The sequence below is a fragment of the Eucalyptus grandis genome, chromosome 2, assembly GCF_016545825.1.
Source record: "Eucalyptus grandis isolate ANBG69807.140 chromosome 2, ASM1654582v1, whole genome shotgun sequence".
NCBI lineage: Eukaryota > Viridiplantae > Streptophyta > Magnoliopsida > Myrtales > Myrtaceae > Eucalyptus > Eucalyptus grandis.
This window is the reverse complement of record NC_052613.1, coordinates 1-15,940: the sequence shown is the minus strand read 5'-3', so window position 1 is coordinate 15,940 and position 15,940 is coordinate 1. Positions and strand designations below refer to the sequence as shown.

General features: G+C 40.8%; 1 protein-coding gene across 7 annotated transcripts; it reads right to left on the bottom strand.

Annotated features, from left to right (window-relative positions):
• Nucleotides 1–1,025: 1,025 nt before the first annotated feature.
• On the bottom strand, nt 1,026–7,035 carry LOC104416509 (dual specificity protein phosphatase PHS1). Of its 7 annotated transcripts, none has more exons than XM_039307644.1 (11): nt 6,884–7,035; nt 6,667–6,762; nt 6,431–6,579; nt 6,065–6,278; nt 5,022–5,198; nt 4,742–4,902; nt 3,345–4,422; nt 2,957–3,103; nt 2,627–2,854; nt 2,211–2,371; nt 1,026–1,642 (listed from the first exon to the last, which is right to left on the bottom strand). In XM_039307644.1, exons 1-11 carry the CDS (start codon nt 6,929–6,931, stop codon nt 1,282–1,284), a joined length of 2,820 nt encoding a protein of 939 aa, XP_039163578.1. In that variant the 5' UTR covers nt 6,932–7,035; the 3' UTR covers nt 1,026–1,281. The 7 variants fall into 7 exon arrangements, 6 of the variants coding, with proteins under 6 accessions (XP_039163578.1, XP_039163579.1, XP_039163583.1 ...); XM_039307645.1 differs by having other exon boundaries at nt 2,211–2,368; XM_039307649.1 differs by having other exon boundaries at nt 2,211–2,298; nt 2,761–2,854.
• Between the last annotated feature and the right edge of the window lie 8,905 nt (nt 7,036–15,940).

The following is a 15,940-nucleotide window of genomic DNA, read 5'->3' as shown; positions in this document are numbered from 1 at the left end:
AATGAAGGCGTGAGAGTGATTATTAGAGGGAAAAAAACATTAAACTAAGAGTCGGCCGGTAATAATTGCAAGGTTATATCCCATTTAATTAACCCATTCCCAATTTATTAATTGACTCAGATAAAATTTATGAAACTAAAAAACTTTTTCTTCTTGATTTTCATACGAGGGACCTAATGTCCTTAACAGGTGGTATTCGAATACGAAATACAAAGATGGCTAACGACGAAAATTTTAAAAGAAAGAAAGAGAGTTTCAATGGCAAGGTGTGCCCCACCTCGCCAGCACCACACCTTGATCGGGCGGACTCTCCCAAACTTGTCGTCGGACTCCCATGACCTTGCAGCTCTCGAACGCCGGAAGAGTGGCTCCTGGGTTCATCACATTCGCTGGGGCAGTAGCGCAATTACAAAACGGTTATTATTCTAAGCACAATTACAATAACTCTCGTGATTCCAAGCTTTCTATTCGCACACCCAACTCATCCACAAGAGGTTGCAATTCCTAAACTTAAGGTTATCGTGTCGCTCGACACCCAGCCAAATTTAGGTGGCAAACTCGTTACGCATTTGTCCACGCCTTGCCGGTTGCCTCTTGCTTATGTGGGTGTTGACTGTTAATATCCATGCCATACAATCATCGATTATCTTATGGCTCGAAACATTTTCATCGATGAGTCTCACTTAATTGACTAGCCTAATCTAGACGTCGATTATGAAGAATAACATTTTAGTGAAACCAAATATGGACGGATTTCACCATGAGTTTTTCCAACTAAAATAGAGGAGACGTAGTATGACAATTTTGATTCCACGAGCATTGGCATTCTGTAAATGGACGACATTATGCAATTGAAAGACTAGAGTTGCGAAAACATTTTCCCAGCAGGGTTTCGATCGATTCATAAAACGAGAGGACCACAAAATGTGGAGTCTCACGCGTTGCGTCTCGTACAACAGATCACTCATTGTAAAGGGGAAATAAGCGTAAGAGTCCTTTTGAGGGCACCCCTAGGATTGTCTATATTAAAGAATAGTCGTCTTCTCATCGCAACAAAAGATTTTAGTACTTTAACAACATCTAGACGCCATATGTTGACTTTAAATTTCTTTCTCCTGAAGAAATTATTGCCTTTTATCTGTCGAATCTATGACTCGATAAATCTATCGATTCAAAGGCAATGCATTTGGCCATCTCTCAATCACTGGAGAACAAATAGAAGAAGTTTCGGATTTTTGCATGGTAATACACAAATCCTGGTGAGCATGGAGGAGCTTGCTTTTACTCCTCATCCATTACAGGAGATCGTCTGCTTGTGGGGCTGACACTTCCGCCTCGACTTATTTTAAGTGCGGTCAGCGCTTTTTGAATTTCCATTGTCATTGCACTATCCACACTCCCAGACGATAGCTTCTTGTGAGCCTTTTGCAAATGCAGTTTGAGTGAGCTGCTGCTGAGGCCGGCATTCTTCCCACAGATAGAGCAGACTTTCATCACCGGTTTTCTTTGTTGCCATTCCATAGAGACCTTCCCATGCAACTTCCGGTCAAGATCCAGAAGGATTCTAGCAAACCCGTCATTTGGTTGCGCTCGCCGATGAGCTCGTTTAAGGGTACTCCATGCATCTAACAGAGTGAAATTTCTACATAACAAGAGAACATTTGCATGAGGATTCCCCTCTAAGACGATGAACACGAGCATAGAAACAAATGCTGAAAGCTCGATCACTTGCTATTGTCGAAATTCTAAAGGACCTCCACAAATGACTACCACATTGTGCAAAGATGAAAATATATTTCACTGTAGAGATGCACGTTTGTCTTAAATGAACATGTTAATTTGTATATTCCTAAAGGTACAGACCTCACATCTGGACCTAGACTTGTAAACTGAATGAAAACTGTAAAAGTTAACTAGTCTGATAGTTAAGCACTCAGACACCAGTAAACTAGTGTTCAAAGAACTGCAAATTGAACTGAAAAAGAAAAAGCTTGTAACTTGACCGGTTTCCAGTTTCAAATCGATGTCTATTTTACACCATGTAAACTAATGTTTGTTAAACACTTAAGATTCCTAGACTACAACCAGCTCCAATTAAGATATGGATGTTCTTTAATTCTAGTCAAATGCCGAGATGCAGACTACACTTGACAAAAACAATAGTTTTGTGTTCCCCTGTTCCACTGTGTGTTAAGGACACCAACACTTACTTCCTGAGCATCAAGTAAGCAATCACCATTGTGGCACTTCTGCTTCTGCCTTCAAAGCAATGAACGAGCACCTTCCCACCTATCTTCTCTACATGATCAATGAAATCGCATGCTTCAGCAAAAATACTGCTGATATTGGTCTCTTCATCATCACTTATCTGCTGAAGTAGGGTAAGTAGTGTGTAGTGAGGAGGCATTATGTGGACAAGAAATCCAAAACTCATGAGAAATCCAAAGGCATGATTACAAAAGCAAGCCATCGTGATGAAAAGTGCTGGTCCTCAGTGCTTGTGAGTGTGTGCAGGAACGACAGTCATAATCCTGCAGTTGACCACAGGCAAATATTGCCAGAAAGAAGAAAGCTTAACAAAAAAGAATGCTCACTGAGACTTCAAGTAAACAAGTTAAGTACTCACAGAGAAGTTCTTGTATTTAAACAAATCGGGATACTGAGAATCTGATTGTCCAATTTCATTGGAACACAAACATAAAACATGGGTGATGTTTAAATGTTGCAGTGTAAAAACTGATCTTGCTGCCAAAGCCCCACCAATAAACAAGCTACTTGTAATTGAAGATGGCCTCTCCGTATTTGCTGCTTCAGAAATTAATGCTATCCTTTCAAGAATGTGTTCCAGTCTAACCTATGAATACAACTGAATGTATTAGAAAGAATATATGCATCAGGAAATTTATTAGAATTGAACTACAACTCTGTGGAGGAATAAGGGGATTGTTCATTATACCTTCAATTCATAAGCATCGATTATACTATTATTATCATTTCCCTCAAAAAATCCTGTATTGAAATTGTTTTCCTGACAAAGTTTTACAGCATCAGTCTTAAGCATCTCATTCCACTGCTCCAAATCCTTACTTGAGTCAGCATCAACCTGAAAAACTGTGATTTGTGAGCTTAATATTTTGCAAAATAGAGGTGGTAATGAAAGAAGATCAATCCATTTAGGCACAGAGTGTTCACCTACTAAACATTACTGGCCCGTGGTATTCATGAATTAAAAATCAATTTATCCCATTGAGAATTGAACATTTCAGCAAAAGCTAAAGAACTGTCACCATTGTGCTTGGACCAAGTTCATTATAGAGCAAGGATAAGGATAGATGCAAACCAACCTTAGCATATTTATGAAAGTCACGTATTTTTGCCGTCAAGCGCAGGCTACGAAAGGACTCTCCACTCCCTTTGCAGAGTTTTCCATGCCAATTTTCTCGCGATAGAGGAGAACTAGAATCTGAGCTTTCTTTATTTCCTGAAGATGACCTCGGTGCGGCTCTTTGCAACTCTGAATCACTTAAATCTGTATGGTAAGGAGCACCCCGTTCCTTCTTAGGTGAAGAGCTTGGAACACCAGCAGCTGCTGAGTGTGACTCAGGGACCACCAGGTCCTCTTTGTCAAAATCCCCCCAAGATGTCTTGTTAATTATGTTAAAGAAAGATCGTGATAAGGAATCCAGTTTTTGGTGAAGAGCAAGTAAAAAAATATGGAAGCCTTGCAGGTCCCTGAGAGCAGCACGAAATCCATTACGGAATTCATGGACAACAGAGGCAACCTCAGCCAGACACATCTCATCTATATTTTCACCATCCTGCAAAGGAGGTGATCCTAACCTGCCGCCGCTTATTTCATGCAACAAGTTCGATGCGTACTCAGAACTATTGAGAAGCAGCTCAACTAACTTGGGATAATTTGCTTGGTCATTTGCCCGTTTTCCATGTGGAGGTCGACGCGGCACACCAGAGTCAATTGCCACAATGTGAAAAGCAGATGATGTCGACTCATTTGACATCCCACTCTTTTGGCTCATATTGGTAGATTTTGGTGATTCAGTGACATCAGAAGGGTCGGAAGTCTGTGATATGAGAGCAGAATTATGAGCACTCAATCTACTATCAACAGATGTTGCCCTCCTTTCCTTCTGAAGAGCTCTAAGGACCCTTGGTCTATACCTCTGGACCACAGAATCAAAAGCCTCCTCCAATGCATCTGCCCCTGAGGAAGCCATCTTGTCAGCACATAATAGATTGGCAGGATTTCCCCGCCACCGTAGCTGACGACAAGGAAGTCTGTCTTCATTTCTGATCACAAGGTCCAGCATCAAGACCCTGCCAAGAGCTGCTGCTGTATTTTCTGCAGCTTCCCGAGACTCAAATGCAGCTGAACTTTCCATTAACGGAGAACCATGTACATAACTGTTCAAAACAAACATCTACATCAATTTAAGGGGAAAAAAAGCTGGAGGCATTCCGGAGAAATTTCATGTTATCTCATGCTCTCTCTTGTGGCCATGGAAGGATCAAAGAAGCACATTGTGCAACTGCTGTGGTATGATGGAGACCATAATCTGGTGTGATAAGATAATGAAGAACCAAAACAACCGAGACTCATATGATAAAACAAAAACTCAATCTACCAAAATATCCAATATTGTGAGGTAAGCCAATCAAAGAATATTCCATGGAACAGCATGGAGGAACCTGATTAAAGATTCAAATTCAGTGCAAGGAACACCTCATCAGAAGAAGGCATCGACCAAGCTCAAGAGCTTCCAAGAGTTCTGCACATGTCACTTCACCAATATCATCTCCCTCTGAAATTGCTGTCATTTTTGCTTGCTCTGCAGCTTCCTTTATTTGAAGCCATTCGGGGCTAGAATTATGAATGACTCTGGCCTGCAATACCACAACATGGTAAAATTCTGGCAAGAACAAAGGTTGGAACAGATAAAGCTGCCTAGATTGGAAGAGATAGTATCATTGCCTAGGGAGTATGTTTTATCCTACAAAACAACCTGAGGAGTTTGGATGCCCAACCACTTTGCAAATTCATAGCCTAGGCGTTCGGATTGCGTGGCCATCCTAGATGATGATATCTTTATAACAGCAACAGCTTCCTTTGGAAATGCATCACCAATACTAGGCAGATTAAATAGCCCAAAGAAGACAACTCCCCCCGAATTGACAGTCACCTGCCGCAACAAGTGTTAACTTTTGAGAATAACATACAACAGAGCAAGGGAGCAGGTTAATTTTTACAAAGAGAAAAGAAGGAACCGTTCATTGTGAAAAGGCTCAAACAACTTCTCCTAAACACAAATAAATTTCCCAGTTCAGCCTTGCTTATCATCGACTGGATTGACTGGAGGATTTATTTAACAAAGCCAGGAAGAAGGCATGGATGCATGCATAATTCATCATATAAGAAACAAACAGAGGAACTCTGTAGTTCCACTAATGTATCCCATGGATGCAATTCACATATCCCTTAAAAGGGCACTCCAATGTGAAAGGTCTGTGAAGAAAGACATGACTGTGTCTTGGAAATTGGTAGAAGAGCGCTGAAGACAGTAATTTGAAATTCTACCATTGGAAAACACTGCTCATGGAGAGCAACACAGCTTGCACTTATCATGTGCTTTAGACAGTAACCACTCAGAGTGAGAAGTGCAGATGATCCTTAATCTAATCACCAACCTTCTGTCCATTGGAAATTGATAATGGATCCTTACTGTGAAATTAACCACAGACCATGTGAAAACTGTCCAACTTTATTTATTCCGACCATCTCGCCCTGAAGACATTACACAATTCCATGATCACCAAAAGTTGCATTCTTCATAAGTAATGATTTCAACTAAGCAAATTTCATAGCATGGTAGAACCATTCTCAAGGACTCATCTCTTTCAAACTCAAAAATCAAGTAACTTATGCATTTAGTTTAAATGTGGGCAAGTCCTCATAATCATCCTGTTGTGAGTACGATACTGATATTGCAACTGAGATAACATCCACTGTACTGTAACAGAACATCTCTCAATACGAGGACAGCAGTACCTCGAGAGGTTTATTCATTTCATCCTCGGAATGTTCAGTGCTGCTGCTGTGTTCAGTGTGGTGAAGAGAGGAAAGCATGGCCCATGAGAAAGAGCTCGACTCAATATTAAGCGTTGCAGCTTTCCCTAGTCTTTCCCACAAACTAATTTCTGAGAACTGCTCGGGGGATAGGCTAGGTTTCGAATCACTAGTCGAAGCTTCAGTCCTGCATGATCTAGCGATTTGTTACTTAACACATCAGAAGCTCTCGGTTGGAGACTGATACCCACGTGTAATGCACTAACATTTGTCCCTACATGTTAGCTAGAAACTCCCGTTTTGTCCATTAAAATTAGACACACAAAGAGAGGGAGCAATGCGAGTTACCCAGATTGTGGCATGGTATCACAAATACGGTGGGGGCGATGGGGGAAGCCAGAAGATCGGCAACGGCCACTGCGCTTGCGCACCAATTCCAGCCACTGGCTGAACCTGTGAGCCGGGCCCGTCGTTATATCGCCCAACATGTACAGGAACTGCAGGGACATGATGGGGTTGGGCATTGGTCGTGGATATTGGGATTTAGTAGCAGTTGGGAATGCGGAGCGATGAAGAAGAGTTACCCGAGAAGTGGCGGTGAGGGGAAGTGGAGCGTCGGGCTCCTCAGCACCCAGATCCAACTCCTTGTCTTCCTCTTTCTCCTCCGAATCCCGCATGGGCTGACAGACCAACATCAAAGCCACCACCACCACCTCAGTTCTTGGGTTTGCATCAGAGGAAGAGGAGGAACCGTGAAATGAGAGAGAGAGAGAGAGAGAGAGAGAGAGAGGGCGGGTATACCTGGACCTGTCGTCGCTGGAGATGGCTCTCCGTCTGCTCTTTAGACATCCTTCGCTTCAGTCCCACCACCTCCACTTTTTTGCACCTTGTGATGTCGCTGGAAATGGTCTTCCCCCTTTTGCTCTTTCGAACGAGAGCCAACGAGGCGCTCCCCCCCTTCTTTATTTATTGGAAATGATGATATCACGTCGCTGCGTATGTACGGTTTCCCACACAACTGATCGACATTGACGGTGCCGCCCCGTTGCGCGCGTGGGGCTCTCCACTTTCTTCTCTGTTTTTTCGCCTTTGGTTTAGCTCCATAAAAATAGTATGGAGATATACACTACTTACTACCTATTGGGAGAGATTATCCGTGATTTCCTAAATTTTGAGATAGTACGAGTCTATCTTTAAATTTCCTAATGTTGGGAATAACGGATTTTCGAAAACCGGATTCAACACTAAATCGAACCCCTAAAGCAATGCGGAAGACGAAGCCCGGGAAAATCACGTATCACCGATCGTAAAGCACACCACGGATTCGAGCGTACCTTGTTAGCTACAGATTAGACACCAACGCCGATAAGAGGAAGAGAATTTGGCCATGTTCGATCCGATGACGCCAATTCGCCTTGGAAGGGGAGAAGACAGTGGCCTTGTGCTTACTGTTCTTTTTGGAGGGAGAGAGAGCGTTGGAGAGGACGTATGCCAAAAGGTGTCTTCTCCCTCTTTCTCATCCCTTTTATACGTCCCTCCATCCACGGGCCCTATTCCCGTGGGCCAGGCTTTTAGGCCCAACATGGGCAGACGGGCCAACTTAGGCCCATGCCCATCACATATAACCATCATCTCCCACTCGCACATGGTGGTGAACGAATGTGAATTCTCTTTTTACCTCTCTTCAACATTCATACGGTGAATAATCCGTGCGACCAAAGATACTTTGAGCTCGTTGTCATACATCTTAGGAATATATAACAACTCATAATGGGCATCACATCCCGAGTAGATTTAGTATGCAAGTACCCTAGATCGATCGATCACATTTATATTTCTCTTGATCTCTTTTAAATAATGATATATATATATATATATATATATATATATATTGTATTCACAATTATGATTATCACAAAGACAGTCATAATTGGTTAACCGGTGAATACAAAACTACAATGTGATTTTCCAAAATCGATCTTCCTCTTTCCTTCAAACTCTCAATTTCAGTTCAGCTTGCTTTTCTAGAAATGCCCCATTAGATCGAATCAACTCATGACCATTGGCAACATCCTAAGATAGCAAACACTAAATAGAAATCTTGAGAATAAGTAAGAGTCATGAGGGGACTAAAAATTTGAGGAACTCTTTTCCTCAAGAGTCTCGCATGACATAAAAGTTGAGATTAAACTTTTGCCACTCTTATTGGTCGTCTCATGCATACGTAGTATGAAATACGTATTACGGTAATAATTCATTTCCCATGGAGCGTATGTCTACACCTTTCAATACCGTACAGATGATAGTTCAGACATACCTAATATCTAACTTGAGTTCACGTATCTACTCATTCACAAAATTCATCGAACTCACATCGGCATCATAGACAGATAAAGTAAAATATGTGGGGTATTTTACTTTCGGACATAATAAGTATTATGTCATCATCTTAACTCCCAGTTAAGGCAACATACGTATTTTAAGCTTGAACTCTTGATTATCACCTAGATAATAAGCTTAAAAACAGTCTCATCTCTATTTATCACACAGTAAATAGAGGCGATTACCCGTGTGAGTGGGCTAATCTTATATCTGTCCGACATACTTTCTCAACTTAAAATAATACACTAAGCATTAAGATGCATAAAGATCAAACAAAGATACATAGGCATTAATGATGAAAAACACAAATTCATCAAATGTGAACGCTTTAGGAAAAATACAATCCAGTACATCAGACTCTACGCAATCCTAGAGATTTTACATGACCACAAAACATATCTCTAGGTTTTGGTTTTGTCATAGGATCTGCTACCATTCTATGCGTAACATGTACTGTAAGTTCACATCTTTTCGTGCAATCATATTCTTGACAAAATTATACTTGGTATCTATATGTTTGGTCTTGCCATGATATTTTGGATATTTGGTGTACACTTTTGATGCTTGGCTATCACAGTTAACCAACAATGAATCTGCAGCACTTCTAATAACACCTAAATGATCCAAAAAATCTCTTAAGCCAAACATCTTCTTATATTGCTGCTGATAATGCCACGAACTCAGTTTCAATCGTGGACAAGGCTATACACTTTTGTTTCTTACTGCTCCAACATATGGTGCCATTATTCGGTAAGAAAATAAACCCAGAGGTAGATTTCATTTCATTTAAATCTCCTCCCCAATCAGCATCAGAATAGCCTTTGAGTTGCAGATCCTTTCTATAATAACTCAACATATAATCAGTAGTTCCCTTTTAGATACCTTAGTATTCTCTTAACGGCTTTCCAACGTGCTTGACCTGGATTGGATTGGTATCTACTCACCATTCCAACTGCAAAACATAAGTCAGGTCTTGTACACATCATAGCATACATCAAGCTCCCAACAACACTAGCATAAGGAACATATTTCGTTTGTTCCTTCTCTTGTGGAGTCATTGGACACAGTCTATGGCTCAATCCTTCACCTTTTGCAATAGGAGTGTCTATGGGTTTACAATCCCATATCCTTCAATTCAAAATTGAAAGACAACCAACTCTTGACAGTATTGACAAGCTCCATATTGCTTTCGGCAATTAGTATATCATCAACATATAATGATATGATCACAAATAGATCTTTGGATCTTTTGATATATATACAATGATCATCATCTATCATTGTAAAATCATATGCCATTATAGCATTATGAAATCACATATACCATTGTCTTGACGACTACTTAAGGCCATATATCGACCTCAAAAGTCGACATACCTGGTTCTAAGTCTAGGAAATTTACACTCCCACTGATGTGGATGAACATGGGAGGCAGAAAAAAACCTTTGCTGCTGAAGCTGTCCTAAATTGGCAATTAGAGACTTTGTTAGCACAAAACAATGCCTTCAAGGCAATTGACTCCAAGATTGGAAATGTGCAACAAGATCTCCGAAGGTATGATGAAAGTACCAAGAAGATACTTTCTGAATTCGGAAAAGGCTTCACGCCTTGGAATCGGGACAACATCTTGGGTACCATTATCTCGAAAATCAAAGCCGAAATAGAGAAGCTCAAAACCCAAATTCAGCTTCTTGAAGAAGGAAGGTTCAGACCATTTGACCCATTGGCACCTCCTGTTAAAACCGGGTATTTACCCCCACCACCACAAACATCCATTTTTGCCACTATTCCAACAGATCCTTACTAGAAGAGAACCAGATATGGCAGAATTATGAAATCGTCTCAAAAACCTGCAGAAGGAAAAGGGGAAAGAAAAAGTACCACCTACAGAATCAAGTTCCATTGTCATAAGAGAAAGACCAGAATAGATGATGCTATCAAATCCATTAGAATCCTTTCTAAAGGATTTAGGCACCTAGAACGACCTGTTATCCAACAACCTGATCCTCCCAATCTAAAAAACCAAAATCTGCTAGAACAAACTTCAAATGATACTGAAATAGAATCTTCAGTAACTTTTTCCTCCTCCACATCCTTCTCAATTCCTACAGTTGGTACCCTCCCCATTGCACCAGTTACTTCATCAATATTCATGGCTGACCCACCAGATGATGACATGGAATCAGATTATTCTGACATAGAAATGGGTCAGACAAGCAATCCTACTCAGCATGCGTCCATTGCATCAAAACAATTCTTCACCATTTATGATATTCCTTATCAGAAATGGCCGATAAGGCTTGAAGAATTTCATTCTTGGCTGAATACCCAGTCTATCACCAATCATGATATGAATGATGTCTTGTACAATTTCGTTACAAGATTCACAGGAAGCTTGAAGTTCTGGTGGCAATCACTTTCAGAACAGGACCAGATTCATTTTCTAAAGTCACCTAATTTCAGCCATGCTCTCACTCTCTTATATCATGTCTTTGTGGGAAAACCCGGTGATCTCATAGAGATAAAAAGAAGAGAGTTTTTTTAAAGACGATGCTGCTCCCTCCAGAAGAAACATCTTGATAAGCATTTTAAATTAATGCTTCAAACCTTTTATCAAGTTGGAGCAGATCCAAATTTGAAGCATGTCTTCCTCACTTCCATCCCAAAAGAACTATCTCAGATGGTTGAAAGATCGTTCTTTGGAAAACAAAGGCGAGTACAAGATATTCCCTTGGGAGAAATACAGCAAGAAGTCCATCTATGCCTAGAAGAATTATGCTTAAAACGCAAGATGGTGCAAACATACATCACATATGACAAACGCCTCGAATCAGCTTGCTCCCGTCAGGAGCTGAAAATTAAATGCTCCAAGAAAGACTATGATGGAACATGTGGCAAGTCCTCCCGGAAGAAGAAACACTACAAGAAGTTTTGGATAAAGAAATCCAAACATGGCTCCAAGCATTTCCGGAAAAAGAAGAAATGGCGATACCTACGCAAAAGAAAGGATCGCACAAGCCACAAAAATCAGATCGTTGCTACATTTGCAATCGAAAGGACATTTTGCCAAAAATTGTCCTCAAACGAAAAAGGTCGGAATCATCTAATCCATCATATTGAGAACGAAATAGGTATTTCTCTCGAAAATGATGATATTGAATCCCTATTCTCTGCTGATGAAGAACCATCTGAACTAACTCTTTGTGCCATTCCCTCTTACCAAACTTCCAGTGAGACTGAGTCAGACTCAGAGTCTGAAGAAATTTTCCATATATCACCATCATCCCCAGAACCAAACATTGACATATTTTCAAGTCAAACTCATTGTCCACACTACCCCGTTAAAATCCTCACATCAAAGTTTGCCAAGCCTATCACTGTTATTGCTCTCATTGACACAGGAGCGAGTTGTTCAATTCTAGACACCAAAATTCTTCCTGAAGAATTATGGACTCCTTACACCCGATATTTCAATTACGTCAGAGATACCTTCTCCACGAATGTCAGAACCACTCCTGTAACTGTCCAATTCTTCCCGCAGTGCTCTATAACTGCGAAGATTTTTGGATCTAACCTTCCCAATAAAGACTTGATAATTGGGTGGGACATCATGACTCAAATCTCTCAACTTCGTATCATTCCTGGAAAAGGTCTTAGGTATAAAGATCAATTCTCTGAGTTTGTCAATATCCAGAGACTCTTTTCCATCCAAATGAGTTTACTAGATCCGATTATGCAGAAATTATTAGAATCTTGTTCAGAATCTCATGCAGAATTCGCTCAAAAGTGCTCTCATCCTTTATGGGAAAACCCAGAGTTCTTTATTTGCCTTCCTTTCAAGAAAAATGAAGACATAAACCCAACCAAGGCGAGCCACATGGGAATGAAGCCAGAACATTTGGTTCTAGCTCAAAGGGAATGCTAAGAACTTTTGCAACAAGGCCTTATTGAAGTTTCTGACTCACAATGGGCTTGTGAAGCCTTTTATGTCAATAAGCGTGCCGAGCAAAACAGAGGAAAAATGAGATTGGTGATCAACTATCAACCTCTCAATCTTTTCCTCCAAGATGATAAATTCCCGTTACCATCTAGAGATTCTCTCTTTAGTGGTCTAACCAAAGCCCACATCTATTCCAAATTTGACCTCAAAGCCGGATTTTGGCAATTGGGCATCCATCCACGAAGACAGATCCAAAACAGGATTTACGTATTCGAACCAGCACTTCTAATGGAAAGTTCTTCCTTTTGGCTTAAAGGTAGCACCATCCCTTTTCCAAAAGGCAATGTGTCACATCTTCCAACCAATTCTATCAAGTGCAGCTGTATACATTAATGATATTCTGCTCTACGAGTCCGATGAGCAAATCACTGCTTTGTCAACTCCTTGAGCGGTTTGCGAGAAATCGTGAAAAGCATGGCATTATGCTTTCCCCAAAGAAAGATGAATATTGCCCAAACGAAATCGAATTTCTTGGTATGCACCTTAACAAAGGAACATACTACCCGGGGTCACATATCGCTCAAGAATTACTGAAGTTTCCTCGGGATAACTTCGGTACAAAGCAAGTCCAGCAATTTCTTGGGATAATTAATTATCTCGGGGTTTTTGTCCCAAATATTGCAAAGCTTCTAATCCCTTTGCAATCCATCTTTGAAGAAGAATTCCCCACCTTGGGGAAAACTCGAGACAAAAAATCGCTAAGCTTAAGGAGATTATGCAGAATCTCCCACCATTACAAATACCATCAACGGGCAAAAGAATTCTCCAAAGCGACGCCGGTGACGAATACCGGGCAATGTTCTTTTGAAGAAATTGATGGTAAGAGACTCCTTTGTGCCCATAAAAGTGGAAAGTTTTCCTGTGCTGAAATGCATTACCATTCCACTTTCAAAGAAATCTTAGCAGTCAAAAATGGAATCAAAAGTTTGAGTTTCATCTCATCGGCCACCACTTTCTAGTGGAATTAGACATGGCATCTTTCCCTCAGATGACCAAGTTTAAACAGAAACAGATTCCAAATTCCCAACTACTTCGATGGGCTGAATGGTTTTCAAAATACTATTTTGAAACTAAGCATATTCCTGGAAAGAAGAATGTACTTGCTGACTTCTTATCAAGACCAAAAGCACCAGCCGAGATCAACATGTATATCAAAAGGCTTGCTTTCCATATGCTCAACTAGGGAGTAAAATACAAAATCGAGAACATCAAAGATTCACAAAGCTGGAAATACCCCCAAGAGATTATCCAAGCAAATCCCAACGATAGCCTTGCCGAGAACTTGGAGAATCTCATGTGGCAAAGCCACACGGACCTATTCAGATTCAATGGAGGTTCGATTCTTTATCCTTTTGGGTTAAATAGGAATTATCCATTCATTCATCCTCTTATCCGGAAAGAAGATGATTTCCCGAATGTACTCAAAACGTTATTATGGTACTTAACCAATAAGTATCGATAGCTTTTGAAGTCCCAACCAGAAGATTCATTGCTAACCTCACAAGGATATTCTTGCTAGGAAGAAACATTGAAAAGGAGTGTGATAGAAATCTTTTAGAATTTCTAAATTGGTTCTATCATCCTACATGTTGGAAACAAGACTTGGAAAAAGAATTGAGATCCATGACACCAAATCCTGAGGTTCATACCATCCTGTTTTTCCGACGTCCTTGGAATTTTTGCAGAAATAATGGTAGTATTCTTGATGCACCATTGGAAATAGGAACCACATCCTATAAACCTAACTTGAACAAAGAGAAGCCCGGATCTACAAATCTTATCCTAGATCTCATTCGACTTTGTGAACATGAATATCGAGAACTCAGAGAATCCCCCTGTGCCAGAAAACAAGACCATTCCCGAAGATATTTGGAATAATGCACCCACTACGTGGGATCATTATGACCTAGCACCAGAAGCCAAGGAAGCACTCGGACAATATAGACAAGCCTCATCGTCCCAAGAGCCTGAAATGACAAGTGAAGATGACATTGTCCAATCCACCCAGGACCCTTATGCACGCTTTGGAGGACCTCTGTCCCAGGATCCCTACGAACAATTTCAAAGCATGGACACATCTTTCTATGCAGAGCCATCCAACTGGCCTCAGCCAAGAATTCCCGACCTTGGACAAGATGAAAACACAAACTGGGCTGAAGAAGAAGCATCACATTGGGCTCATGAACAAGCATCCTCATCACAAAGGCTAAATCAAATCCTCTCACCAGAAGACCTTGAAGCCCTTGAACAAAAATACGAGGCACATATCCTAGAAGAAAGCTCGGATGACTTAGTTTGTAGCTACAATGCTCGTGACGGACGGGACCGTTGAGTCCGTACAATTTCACCGTAGCAAATCACTTTGTTCACTTTTACCGTAGCAATAGGCTAGGAATGTAATTCACGTACGATTCATTCATAGTGTGCGAATAATTCCCTTTCGGTGCCCCTGTTTGTATCAGGACCGTGAGCTAGGTCCCCTGTGTGTGTCCTTGTGACCTCTTATTGCCTATATAAGGCAAGGAGGGTGTATTGTTTTGGGCAGAGTCCCCTAAAGTAAAGTGTGATTTGTGAGAATTTCTCCATGGCTTTCTAAATCCTTCTTCTTCTCCAGCCTGGTAAGGATCCTTCAAGAAATGCAGCTTGGGTAGGTTAAAAACGTTTCCATCCTGGCATCTCTGAGTGTCTCTAGGCTCTAAACTAAAGGGCTAAGTGGTTTCCTGCTAAAAGGCTCTCCCTGAAGGGCTTGAACTGTGTTGTTCGCCTACTGTGGGATGCATACCTGCAGGAAATTTACTCTCCTTCCCTGGTTCTAAGTCTAGGTCCATTCATGGATCGAGGTAAATCCCACTACAGGAGAAAATGTATCTTCATCATCAATTCCTTCCTGTTGATTATACCACTTCGCCACAAGGCGAGCCTTATGCTTTTCTATCGAGCCATCAACCTTTCGCTTTATTTTGAGAACCCACTTGTTCCCAATAGCTTTGTGTCCTTTTGGAAGATCAACCAGTTCCCAGACTTGGTTTGATTTCATTGACTCAATTTCCTCTTCCATTGCATGAATATATTTTTCCTTATTAGGGCAATTCAGAGTCTCATTAATATTTCTTGGCTCATCCTCATCTTGTGGAGCAATCGTAAAAGTTTCCCCTTCAATGTCAAAACGTTGATGGTGAATACTTTGGCGACTTGTTCGCTATATGGGAGATTGTACACTTAGCACATCATTCCCCATTATGCTCCCACTCGGATTAGATAATGATGATATCATCTCATCATGTGGTTGTAATTGAGAATGAGTTGAATTCAATTCATCACTTCTCATATTACTCCCACTTGGACGAACTCCACTAATATCATTATCTTGATCCAAGGTTTCAAATATGAAGTAATCTTCCCCTATTTCGTCCTTCTTAGGAAATTCATCCACTAAGAATGTGACATCCCGTGATTCAAATTCAGTTATACTCCCA

What these genes read in the sequence shown, in the direction of transcription:
- LOC104416509 (XM_039307644.1), bottom strand. Translation starts at nt 6,931, where the DNA reads ATGTCTAAAGAGCAGACGGAGAGCCATCTCCAGCGACGACAGGTCCAG. An exon ending in CCCTCACCGCCACTTCTCGG is followed by an intron (nt 6,580 to 6,666) that starts GTAACTCTTCTT and finishes ATGTCCCTGCAG; the next exon opens with TTCCTGTACATGTTGGGCGA. An exon ending in TCGATGCTTATGAATTGAAG is followed by an intron (nt 2,855 to 2,956) that starts GTATAATGAACA and finishes TTGTATTCATAG; the next exon opens with GTTAGACTGGAACACATTCT.